At 34.8% G+C, this 13,409-nt stretch overlaps 1 protein-coding gene across 4 annotated transcripts in view; it reads right to left on the bottom strand.

Annotated features, from left to right (window-relative positions):
• The window catches only part of CFAP69 (cilia and flagella associated protein 69), a 72,746-nt gene that overhangs the window by 26,289 nt on the left and 33,048 nt on the right, over positions 1-13,409 (bottom strand). For all 4 annotated transcript variants that reach the window (XM_003921184.4, XM_010345134.3, XM_074379391.1 and 1 more), the window contains 5 exons: positions 13,038-13,086; positions 12,820-12,941; positions 10,339-10,555; positions 4,132-4,296; positions 589-707 (listed from right to left, as the gene is read on the bottom strand). In XM_003921184.4, coding sequence (XP_003921233.3) covers positions 589-707; positions 4,132-4,296; positions 10,339-10,555; positions 12,820-12,941; positions 13,038-13,086 — 672 coding nt within the window. The remainder of the gene's footprint in view (positions 1-588; positions 708-4,131; positions 4,297-10,338; positions 10,556-12,819; positions 12,942-13,037; positions 13,087-13,409) is intronic.

Raw genomic sequence — 13,409 nt, 5'->3', positions numbered from 1 at the left:
CTCAGCCTCTAGAGTAACTGGGATTACAGGTGTGCGCCACCATGCCCAACTAATTTTTGTATTTTTAGTAGAGACAAGGTTTTGCCATGTTGGCCAGGCTGGTCTTGAACTTCTGACCTCAGGTGATCCACCTGCCTCAGCCTCCCACAGTGCTGAGATTATAAGCGTGAGCCACCTCACCTGGCCGACATGGATGTATTTCTAAAATATGATGCTGGATGACACAATCCAGACATAAAACAATAAATTGTGTGATTCCATTCATATAAACTTAAAGAATATACAAAACCAACCTATAGTAATAGAAAACAGAATAGTAGTTTGTCTGGAGGTGAGTGGTGGGTGACTTCTAAGGGGATGAACAAATTTTGTATAGTGAGAAATGCTCTCTCTTTTAATTGGGGTATTAGTGAAATGGGTGTATATCATTGTATATCCTGTACCTTTTACTTTATATAATTATACTCTAATTATTAACAAAAATATTAAATTTTCACAAAACTAAATACAATTATAGATAGTTACAAAAATAGTTTATAGTGTTAGGTGACTGGGAGCCCTGAACAAAACTTTAACAGGCATACATACCTTCCTTTGAATATGATGCTCACAAAGACCAGATAGGATAAGTAATATATCAGATTGGATTTCCAAAACAATGGCTTCTTCCTTTTCATTAGTCTTGCTTATTGTATTTTTAAAGATTCCTGGTATGAAAACATTTAAAGGATGTATAGTTATTAGATACTTTTTTATTTTGATCAATTACTGCTTGGAAATCTCTTCTAAAAAGTTTCTTTGGCTAGAGAAACTTTTATTTTATTTATTTACTCATTTTTATTTGTTATAAAGAGACAGGGTCTCATTATGTTGCCCAGGCTGGTCTTGAACTCCTCAGCTCAAGTAATCCTCCTGTCTGGGCCTCGTAAAGTGTTGGGATTACAGGTGTGAGCCACCATGCCCAGCCTTGAGAAACTATGTTAGAAGAGGACATTTTCATTGCATAGTAACCTAGAGGCTATGAAAAGATGATAAATGAATTCCTAGAGTTTGCAATACAATCAGTAGCCCTACCTACAATTATAGAATTTCTCAATATAATCGGTAGCCTCACATAAACAGAAATTCTAGTACAGAATTAATAGTGTGTCATTAAAGGATGCCCCAATAACCTGACATTTTGCTTAGCAAACTATGTTTAAAAATATGCAGAGTTTCATGAGGTAGAAAATGAGTGCCTTTGCAAATATATGAAGAAGTTTCCTGACTGTAGTTTGCCTAATTTCTTCCTCTCCTCATGGTTAACAGGGTCAAGTCTAAGCAAAGGTGGCAGATCTTTTTAAGTGTGTTTTCTATTCCTGTTACTATTTTCTGCATCTTTCCTTGATGTCTAACTGAAGGTGTTTTAAACAACTTGAGGTAACAATATTCCTTGTCCTTTAAAATCCCTCTCTTGCTTCCAATCGAAATTGAATGGGACTGAAGAGGGGCCACTAACATTGATGAAATTATATTCCTGATACAATTTTGCCTCAAAAATGATTTTTTTAAGCTTTAAATAAAGAACAAAAGTCACCTTTTCTCTGTTAAAGGAGTCACTGGCATTAGCAGAAAAGTATGGAGCTATGTTCCAAAGTAGAGGGACATGGAAATCCTAGCCTATCTCTATAACTGTCCCTGAGGGACTTTTCTAGGTCCCAGTAGGATGAATTACAGGTGTGGGATCAGACCCTAAGGGAGGCTAGTTGAACCGGCTGGAGGCCCAGTGCTGGGGTATGCCATGGATAGAGGGGCCTATTTCCATTTATCAGGAACATCTTCTAGGAATCCATTCTGATTGGCCATAGGTCTGCTACTTCTTTTTAGACTATCTCATTCTCCTTCCTAATGGGACACAGGCAGTAACATTCCCTGCTGTCTGTAACATAGGATAATCTTCCATATTTAAGTACCCTTCAATTCCTTGCCTTTATTGTCTTCTTGTTCTAGATCATTCTATTTCTCCTAGATTCTTCTTCCTAAAATACAACACTGTACATATGTCACTAATCAAACCCCCTTGTGGCTCTCCATGCCTTAAGAGGATGAAGTTTGAACTGTTTTCAATCACTCAAAACTCATTCCAGCTTAGCCTCTGGCTATACAATTAACCTATCTTATGTCATTTGTCGTCATAAAACTTTGGCTCCTCTTAAACTAGCTCTGAACACATCACCATGCATATTTCAGGACCATGTCTCCCTGTTCATGCTATTTCCCTGCTTGAGCGCTGTCTGTTTTTCTACCTTTTTACACTACCCTTACCTCACAGAATCCTGACTTTCTAGCTCTGAAAGCTACCCAAGCCTCTTGGTTGCTGTCACATTATTCTGTACTACCCATTAATTGTCTAACTGATGACATGTAGGGTAACACATGCTATCTTTCTATGATACACATAGTTTCTATTTTCTCATTAAGGAAAATGTCCTCAGTGTCCTGCATTATACATGTTTGTAATCCCAGTGTCTACACAGAAAGTATATAAACATTTTTATTTTATTTCAATAGATTTTGTGTAACAGGTGGTTTTTGGTCACATAGCTAAGTTCTTTATTGGTTATTTCTGAGATTTTGGTACACCTATCACCCAAGCAGTGTACACTATACCCAAAAAGTGTATAAACATTTACATTTAAAATCTAGTTACTACTTAAATTGAGCACATTACCACTACAAAGCCCTGTTAGACTCAGTTAGACAAGGTCCCTACCTCCAAGAACTTAACATAAAGATCAGCTTATTTTCAGTTAACGGGAAAAGGTTCTAAGACAAGAAGAACCATTGCTATTTGTTTTCCCCTTTCCCTACCCTATTCCCTAGTACAGGTAGGATTAAGACTTCTTCCTAGACATATGAAAGATTATATTTCCTGGATTTCCTCTAGTTAGACTGAGTTTTATGCAACAGAATGTGCACAGGAATGATAAAATACACTTTCAGATTTGTTCATCCCAAACAAACTGGGCAAAAGGGTAAATGTTTTCACCTAGCTCCCTTTTCAATATACTTTGATTTCCTGCTATTTTCTATATTACTATTATTAGAGAGCACCACCCCACTCCCCTAATGATGAGAGAGTAAGCACCTTAATTTAACAAGTAGAAGAGTTTTTGAGTAGGCATTTATAATTAACATTAACATCTACCAGATAATGTAATTGACTAGTGAAGTAATCACTGCATCTGAATGACTGAAATAACTCTTTTCAAGGTCAAGGAAAGGTATGATCTAGATAACTTTTTTAAATAACAAAAGGCAAAGCAGCTTTTGTTCAGGGGTTCTGAATTTTACACTGAGTTTATGTGTACTTATTTTAGGGGATATGGTGATGAGGCATAGTCAAGTATAAGCTGAAAGTCAAGGATATTCTGATATTTCATATCAGAAAAGAAACTTCTCTGTACATTTCTGTAAATGCCAATGTACCAGTGTTCTGTTATGAAACATGCATTGGAAATGCCATGTTATCCTGTTTTAAAATAGCTCCAAAAGGCTTGGCCAAAAGTGTTGACCTGGCCGGGTGCGGTGGCTCATACCTGTAATCCTAGCATTATGGGAGGCAGAGGTGCACAAGATCAGGAGATCAAGAACATCCTGGCTAACATGGTGAAACCCCATCTCTACTAAAAAAAATTCAAAAAAAATTAACTCAGCATGGTGGTATATGCCTGTAGTCCCAGCTACTTGGGAGGCTGAGGCAGGAGAATCACTTGAACCCAGGAGGTGTAAATTGCAGTAAGCCGAGATGATGCCATTGCATTCCAGCCTGGGTGATAGAGAGACTCTGTCTCAGAAAAAAAAAAAAAAAAAAGTAGAATAATCCATTTAAAAAAAAGATAAAGATAATCCTAAATGAAATAGTATCTGAGTTGAAAAAATAAATGTTTAAAGTTAGCGATTATGATACTTCAGTAAGAAGAAAAACTGATTTATAGCAACAATATGAAACAAATGAAACAAAAATCAAGAAAATATTCAAGAGTTTCTCAGTCATAAAGACAAAATAAATTTTAGAAGAACATTTCTAACAAAACTACAGCTATTATAAATATTCCTCTTTCATTGGTAAACCACCATGTTATATTTTACCTATCATTTGCTGAATTGTTCCCTTTTCACAAAGATCTTTGTTTACAGTCTCATCTTCAAGGTAGACCATGGCTCTCAGGAGTCGTAAACTGTAGCGCATCTGGGCAAACTTGTTGCCTCGGCCACCTGTACCATGAAAACTGTTACCATGACTGAAAAATGGATCTGTGGAGAAAAATTGATAATTTAAAACAAAAACATTTCAAATAAATAAAACAATACATCAGATATCTTATACATTTATCAAAAGTTTAAACAAATGTTAAAATTTTGTCACATTTGCTTTAGTTTTTTTAGAGAAGTAAAATATTATTCCTTTTCCCTCCTTCTGTTCTCAGAATATGTTTTAGAATTTTACTGAAATGTATCATATATACCTTTTGCAACTTGCTTCTATTTATTACTCAAGATTATATTTGCTTTAAAAATTATTCACATTGTCACAAGTAGATATAGAGTATTCGTTTTAATTGCTTTCAGCATTCATTTTTATAAATGAATTATAGTTTATCCATTCACTAGTATAAACTGTTACAATAAACATTCTGGTTCATGTCCTCTTCTATCCATTAAGAAGAGTTTTTCCATGTCACTAGAATCATATAGGATATATCTACATTGCATTTTACTAAAGGTGCTAAATTGTTTCCCAAGGTATTTATATAGATACTATGTATAAGATGAATTAATTTATCTTTTCTAAGAGACAGGATCTTGCTCTGTTGCCCAGGCTAGATTGCAGTGATGTGATCATGGCTCACTGTAGCCTCAATCTCCCAGGCTCAAGTGATACTCCCACCTCAGCCTCCCAAGAAGCTAGGACTACAGTTATGTGCCACTATGACCAGCTTTTTTTTTTTTTAATTTTAAGAAATGGGGTTTTGCCATGTTGCCCAGGATGGTCTTGAACTTCTGGCCTCAAGTGATCCTCCTGCCTTGACCTCTCAAAGTGTTGGGATCACAGTTGTGAGCTACTGTACTTGGTCTTGATTTTCTCTGAAATCTGTTAAATTTGAAATGATAGTTCACTGTTACGTTAATTTGCATATATTTGATTACCAATGGGATTGAGAGTTTTTAATATTTTTTTTGAAAAAAATTTTTTTTTTAATTCTCTGTGATATGGCAGTCCCTGTCTTTGCATACTCCTCTACTGAGTTGTTTTCTTGTTGATATGTAGGAGTTCTTTATAAACCTGGATTCTAATCTATTATCAGTCACAGGGGTAGTAAATGTCTTCTCTCAATTTGTAGATTAGTATTTCACTTAGATTTTGTCATACGGACATTTGTACATTTTATAGTACTTAAATGCATCGATCTTTTCTTGTACCTTAAACTTACAAGCCTTTAAAGAAATATTTCCTACCCTGATATCTAGCATAAAGATATGTTCCCATATTTTCTTCTAACAGTTTCAACGGTATGACTTTTCAAGTTTACATCAATTTATTAATTTTGCAACTGATTTTTTAAAAAAAAAAGTGAAAAGATCTAATTCTTATTTTTTCATATGGAAGACCAACTGTCCCAACACCATCCTTCCCTCACTGATTGGCAATATCATCTCTCGTAATGCTAACCTTCCATGTACTACATGCTGTTGACTATCCAAGACCCAGTACCAGAAAACTTCCATTACAATAGCTTTATGGTAGGTCTTGCTTAGTATCAAGGCAAATCCTCTCTTCTTTATGCTTTGCTTTCTTTAAAAGCTTCTTTTAGAAGTAGCTTTATGTTTCTAGTTTTAAAAAAAAGTTGAAAATCCTGTTCTGAGTATTGTATGTTGGTTAATTGTGGGTTCTATTATAGAACCTGAGTGAAATCTTTACTCTGCCACTTGTGGCCAAGAATAAGTTATTTAACTTCTTAGACTAAGTTCTACCCATCTGATAAACAGGGATAATAGTAATACCTATACCTCTTAGGTTTGTTGAGAGGCCTAAGTGACTTAACACTTGGAAGGTGTGTAAGGCCTACCAGATAGTAGGTTCTGAATAACTATTAGCTATCAGTTCTCTTCTTATTAGCTAGCATTTCCCCTTTTGCCTTAAAGTCTTCTACAAACATAAATGATATAAAGGATAGACTGAAGAATTGCTTTATTTAGTGAAAAATAATTTTATAAGACTAAATTTAGTAGCTCAGCATATTGGAAACTAGAGAATAAAAAGGCTATCATTTTTTCCTCCTTCATGCCTAAACAGGTGATATTCTTGATCTAATGAAAATGCATTGTACAAAATTATTTCCAGAGCAAAATTACTACCAGAAAAGAAGCAATATCTTCCTTATAAAACTTTTTAAAAACTAATGTATTTCTTTTTTCTAAGAACTGAAATAAAATACAAACAAACTGGGGCTCTACTAATTTGGTAGACCACATTGGAGTCATTACTTCTGGCTAGAGATCTAGATTTCTATTATTATTATTATTTTACTTTAAGTTCTGGGACACATGTGCAGATTGTGCAGGATTGTTACATCGGTATACACATGCCATGGTGGTTTGCTGCATCCATCCCCCTGTCATCTAAACCTATTAGGTATTTCTCCTGTTATCCCTCCCCAATACTCCCACCCTCTGCTAGCCCTCCTCTAGTCCCCCCACCCCCCAACAGGCCCGGTGTGTGATGTTCCCCTCCCTGTGTCTATGTATTCTCATTGTTCAACACCCACTTATGAGTGAGAATATGCAGTGTTTGGTTTTCTGTTCTTGTGTCAGTTTGCTGAGAATGATGGTTTACAGCTTCGTCCATGTCCCTGTAAAGGACATGAACTCATGCTTTTATATGGCTGCACAGTATTCCATGGTGTATATGTGCCACATTTTCTTTATCCAGTCTATTATTGATAGGCATTTTGGTTGGTTCCAAGGCTTTGCTATTGTAAACAGTGCCACAAAACATACGTGTGCATGTGTCTTTATAATAGAATGATTTATAATCCTTTGGGTATATACTCAGTAATGAGATTGCTGGGTCAAATGGTATTTCTATTTCTAAATCCTTGAGGAATTGCCACACTGTCTTCCACAATTGTTGAACTGATTTACACTCCCACCAATAGTGTAACAGTGTTTCTATTTCTCCACATCCTCTCTAGCATCTGTTGTCTCCTGATTTTTTAATGATTGCCATTCTAACTGGCATGAGATGGCATCTCAATGTGGTTTTGATTTGCATTTCTCTAATGACCAGTAATGATTTTTTCATGTTTGTTGGTTGCATAAATGTATTCTTTTGAAAAGTGTCTGTTCATATCCTTTGCCCACTGTGGGGAACATTCCCGTGTGAGACCCCCAAAAGGCGTGAGTCTCACTATACGGTGAGTTTGATCCCAAACACAGTTTCCTACTGGAGGCAGGCAAGCTATCCGGAAAGAGGATCTGAAAGATGAATGATCAGTTTCTAATATCAACCACAATATCGTTTGGGCCTAAAACTATGCGGTGCTGCTAGACCGAGTGACCCCCTGCCAGCAACCAGTTCCTGCTTTTAACCTTTTTATGACTTTTTAAGAATAAGCCTTAAACCTTACTTACCTGACTGCCTTGTACCCTAGATAATGGTTCAACTGTCGATATTTGCAAAGCAAATGCCACCATAAGGGATGGCTTTGATTTCTGACTCAGAGACTCCTGAATGGGGAAGTTTTAAGTTGAGTCAGGAGTAGACAAAGGAGAATCCGGTTAAAAGATATTCTGATGAGCAAAACCAGAAAACCTTTTCACATCTCAGTTCTAAAACAAGGCCAAACCAGAGATACCTGCAGCCAGGAGGAATAATGTTTGGATGTAAACAAGCTTTGTGAATAATGTTTGGATGCAAACAAGCTTTGTGATTATAGGAAATTCTGTTACTTTTTACAACCACTGATTGCATATCTGACTTCTGTATTGTATAGGCCATGTGAGGCATACATTTGCATTTCCTCTTGCTATGAGGTAAACCAGAGCCAAGAAAGTGTATTTATTCCTGGCCTTTGAAAAATAAAATTTGCTGTTTAGGCACAGCCTATCAGCCCTCCAGACGCCTCGCTTTCTCTCTCTCTGTCTTTATTATTTTTCCAGGCGCACTCCCTCTTCCAGGTATTGGGACCCTCTTGCAAGTCGAGAGACCCCCGGCAGATGTACCTACCCGTCCCGGACGGTCCACGACAGCCCAATCTTTGATGGGGTTGTTTTTTTCTTGTAAATTTGTTTAAATTCTTTGTACATTCTGGATATTAGTCCCTTGTCAGATGGGTAGATTGCAAAATTTTTTTTCCCATTCTGTTGGTTGCCATTTCACTCTAATGATAGCTTCTTTTGCTGTGCTGGAACTCTTAAGTTTAATTAGATCCCATTTGTCTATTTTAGCTTTTGTTGCCATTGCCTTTCGTGTTTTAGTCATGAAGTCCTTCCCTATGTCCTGAATGGTTTTGCCTAGGTTTCTTCTAGGGTTTTTATGGTGTTAGGGCTTATATTTAGACCTTTAATCCATCTGGAGTTAATTTTTGTATAAGGTATAAGGAAGGGGTCCAGTTTCAGTTTTCTGCATATGGCTAGCCAGTTTTCCCAACACCATTTATTAAATAGGGAATCCTTTCCCCATTGCTTGTTATTATCAGGTTTGTCAAAGATCAGATAGTTGTAGATGTTTGGCATTACTTCCAAGGCCTCTGTTCTGTTCCATTGGTCTATACCTCTGTTTTGGTACCAGTACCATGCTGTTTGATTACTGTAGCCTTTAGTATAGTTTGAAGACAGGTAGTGAGATGCCTCCAGCTTTTTTTTTTTTTCTTTTTTTTTTCTTAGTATTGTCTTGGCTATTCGGACTCTTTTGGTTTCATCTGAAGTTTAAGGTGATTTTTTCCAGTTCTATGAGGGTAGATGGTAGCTTGATGGGGATGACACTGAATCTATAGATTATTTTGGGCACTGTGGCCATTTTCATGATATTGATTCTTCCTAACCATAAGCATGGAATGTTTTTCCATCTGTTTGTCTCCTCTCTTATTTCCTTGAGCAGTGGTTTGTAGTTCTCCTTGAAGAGAGACTTAACAAACCCACAGCCAAGATAATACTGAATGGGCAAAAACTTGAAGCATTCCCTTTGAAATCTGGCACAAGACAAGGATGCCCTCTCTCACCACTCCTATTCAACATAGTATTGGAAGTTCTGGCCAAAGCAATCAGGCAAGAAAAAGAAATAAAGGGTATTCAATTAGGAAAAGAGGAAGTCAAATTGTCTCTATTTATAGAAGACATGATTGTATATTTAAAAGACTCCATGGTCTCAGCCCAAAATCTCAAGCTGATAAGCAACTTCAGCAAAGTCTCAGATTACAAAATCAATGTGCAAAAATCAGAAGCATTCCTATACATGAATAACAGACAAACAGAGAGCCAAATCATGAGTGAACTCCCATTCACAATTGCTATGAAGAGAATAAAATATATAGAGATCTAGATTTTCAGCTCCATGGAGAGAAGGATGTTTATTTGTTTTAAACCTAAATGTATTTTCAGTTGTGAAAACAGTATCTAGTACCCATTAGGCAGTCATAAATATTTGTTGAATGAATGCATTATAATATTGCCAAGCTAGGCAGTATTGTAATTGATTTCAGGCTCACACCTGTAATCCCAACACTGTGAGAAGGCAAGGCAGGCAGATAGCTTCAGCCCAGTGGTTCAGCACTAGACTGGGCAACATGGCAAAACCCTCTCTACAAAAAATACAAAAATTAGCTAGGTATGGTGGCATGCACTTGTAGTCCCAGTCACTGGGAGGGCTGAGGTGGGAGAATCACTAGAGCCCAAGAGGTTGAGGCTGCAGTGAGCCATGAGCATACCACTGCACTCTAGCCTGGGTGAGAGGGTGAGATCCTGACTCAACTAACAAACAAACAAAGCAAATAAAATATTTCTAGGATTTTTCTTTCTAATTATAATTTTTAGATAGATCTAATAATACAAAATTTTAAATTACATGTATGATTTCTTTAAGTGTGCATCAACTGTGACATTTACTAATGTCTGACTTTAAATAAAATCTGTATTTTTCTTAAAATAACATATAAATACACTAATAAGAAGACAGGTCTACATGTTTTTACTTCTTGTAGCTTCAATTAACTTCATTGTTATTTCTATGCATATACTGAGCATTCAGTTGAAATCTGAAGATGAGAATTTTGACAGGAATCTTGAAGGGCCACTCACCTTCACTCTCACACCATTCTAGAAATGCAAGGACTTGCGCATTTCCCTGGCATGACATGTATTCTTCTATTAATAAAGGAGCCACTGAAGACAAAGTGGCAATTGCATGCAGTTGTAATTCTTCATACTGTGCTGCAGACCAGTCAGTTGTTTTTTGTTTCTCAGGCTTCTTAACATAGGTAAACAAAGCCAAAATAACTTTGCCCTCAATTAATAGCTATGAGAAAGAACAAAGGATACTTTGTTAGAAACATGGCTAAAACTACTTCATTTGATCTAAGGCAATTAAATTTAAAAATTACATTTTAATGTTTTATTGATGAATATTTCAAAATACTTCCTTTATAAAATAACCCCGACCTATGATTGGTACCAAAAAAAGCCCAGAAAAATTTAATACCCGTTGGTTATGATTCTCTTTTCTGAGGACTGTTATGCTCTGATGATAATATGTGTTATTTTTTTGTCTTTGGTGCTCATATATGTAATTTAGTTACTGCTTATAATAAAACCATAGGAGTAGAATATTTGGGGGCAAATGCTGACATTTCTTTCCTCACTCTCTTTTTAAAAAGGAAATGTATCACAGATTCAGTTGTGTACCATAAAAAATAATTGTCTGACGTAATGACTACAGTGAATATTTAAACACATGCAACAGAACTTACATAAATATTCTGCCAAATAAATGTCAGTTAGGTCACAAGCCATGTTTAATTATATGCCTAGTATTTTTAAATTTTATTGACTCCATCATTTTAATAAAAATGAGATAAAATGCACAGCTATTATGACAACAGAATTAGTATAGCTGATTCTGATTGATGTGTATTTATGATTCACAAGAGAAGAAAACATCATATGCTATATTATATTTAATTTTCTTTTAATTTGGCATTATTCTAAAAGGACTTTCCCAAAAACAAGTTTTCTAATTCCCTACTAGACCATGTGAAAATAATGCAAGATCTAGAGTTGAGAAAACAGGAATAACTACTAATTCTAACATTATTGTTAGAATTAAATATATAATGTTTCAAAAATACCCTGTGTTGCAAATGATAGTGTACAAATTCATTATCATTACTAGTAATATTACTGGTACACAAATTACATGACACATAAAAGTGGGTGATTTCACTGCTCACAGTGTTTTAAGAAGCTCACCATAATCTGTGCTACTTGACTCTGTTTATAAAATGTTGTTTAATCAATTAAAATTGATTTATAAACTGTAGTGTAAATTTCATTATCTTTATAGCTCTAATTTTAATATTTATATAATACTCTATTAAAATAATAAAGCATAATTTATGGAATAATTTTCCAAATGATTTTCTATTTGCATTTTGGAAAATACATTTAGGTTCTACACAGTATGTGGTTTTTTTTGTCACAAATGATAAAGATATAACTGTAAAGATAATTTTTCTTTTCCTGAGCATTTGAAAATATATATATTCCTCAAAGTTGCATTACTAAGAAAATGCTGAACTCAGTTAAATCTTCATAATAATCTTGAGATAGGTGTTATCCCCATGTTGAAGTTAAGCTATCTGGGATTTAGAGAAATCAAATAACCCATTAAACACCACATAGCCACAAAGTGGCAGCACTGGGATTCTGTCTGACTAAAGCCTTTACTGCTAGACATCTTTATATTTTTGGTAGTGATGTTGATAGACTGAATTCCTACTTCATTTTCATGGTAATCCTCGGAGCTTGGTAGTTTTAGGACTAAAAGGAAATTTCACTTAATGCAGTAACTAAACTAACAGTATTGTTAATAATACTTTACTATCACTTTATAGTTTATAAAGCCTTCATCTCAACTTCACAGTAGCCCTGTGAGCAGAGCTGAAGCATTGTAATCTTTTCTTTACAGAAAGAAGAACTGAACCATAGATAGATAAGGTAATTTTGCTAAGGCCACATAGCTAGTAGGTGATAAGCCAGAAGTGAAATTCAGTTCCAGTGTTCTTCAAATTACATCATGTTGTTATGCAGAAAACAACGTATTAAAAAACAGATTCATAGAGAGTCAAAGTAATTAAAGACATTAGGTTTGTGTGATGAAAAAGTAGGTTCATAAGAGTTTGAGATTGGTATCACAGGTTAATAATTTTCTCCATCATTAAATCAGTCCTTGTTACTATGGTCAGAGACAGACTATTAGGCTGGATATGCCTATGTGGAGCTTCTTTCATTTTATGCTCTTTAATTCAGAAATCTAAATGTATTATTAAATCTCTTAGGTTCTACTATTTTTCTTTGGTTTATATGATTTAAATTTAGGTACTTAAATTTACTAACAGATAAGCAAAGAAAAATTTTAAAAGCTAAAATTCAGGCCAGTAAGAGTTTACTACTTCCTATAGTAAATATATGAATTGATAAAAGATTTACAGTCAGGACTTTTAAAAAGTTATACTACAAAGTGAGATAATTTTTATTAATTTTTCTGCCTTGGTTACTCTTTACCTGTATAGTAGGTAAATCTTTACATAAGATCACAATTATGTTGAATAGTAATTTCTTCAACTCAAAATCTTCATAGGAGTTAGAAAGCTTAAGTCCTTTTACCAAAATATTTTGACTTTTAACTGTGAGCGGAAAAAAACATAAAATGAAAGTTTAAATGTTGTATAAGACTCATCAAGATAATCATAAGAAGTTTAAAGTTTTATGGTTTTTTTTACCTTCATTAAAGGTGGCAAACAGTATCAAATCCTTAGCAAAGCCGCATTCCTAATATAAATACATAAAACAAGAATAAAGATGAATGTATACGATGAAAGTTAAGATGCAGATGCTCATATTTACTATTTAAGTACATTTATCAAATTTTCTTATTGTCATTCATTTGAATTCATAAAGCATGAATAGCAATAAAAGGTGAAGCAAAAAATAAAAACATATGGCCAGATAAGCTTATTTAACATTAAATACCCCAGATTTATTTAATATTAAACTTCTGTAGGTTCTAAGAAATACTTTATATTATTCTATGAATAGTCTGTTTAAAATTTGATAAGGATCCAAAATGTATTAGGTCTTCATAGTTACTTCTG

The sequence above is a fragment of the Saimiri boliviensis genome, chromosome 10, assembly GCF_048565385.1.
Source record: "Saimiri boliviensis isolate mSaiBol1 chromosome 10, mSaiBol1.pri, whole genome shotgun sequence".
Taxonomy (NCBI): Eukaryota; Metazoa; Chordata; class Mammalia; order Primates; family Cebidae; genus Saimiri; species Saimiri boliviensis.
This window is presented reverse-complemented; position numbering and strand designations above follow the sequence as displayed.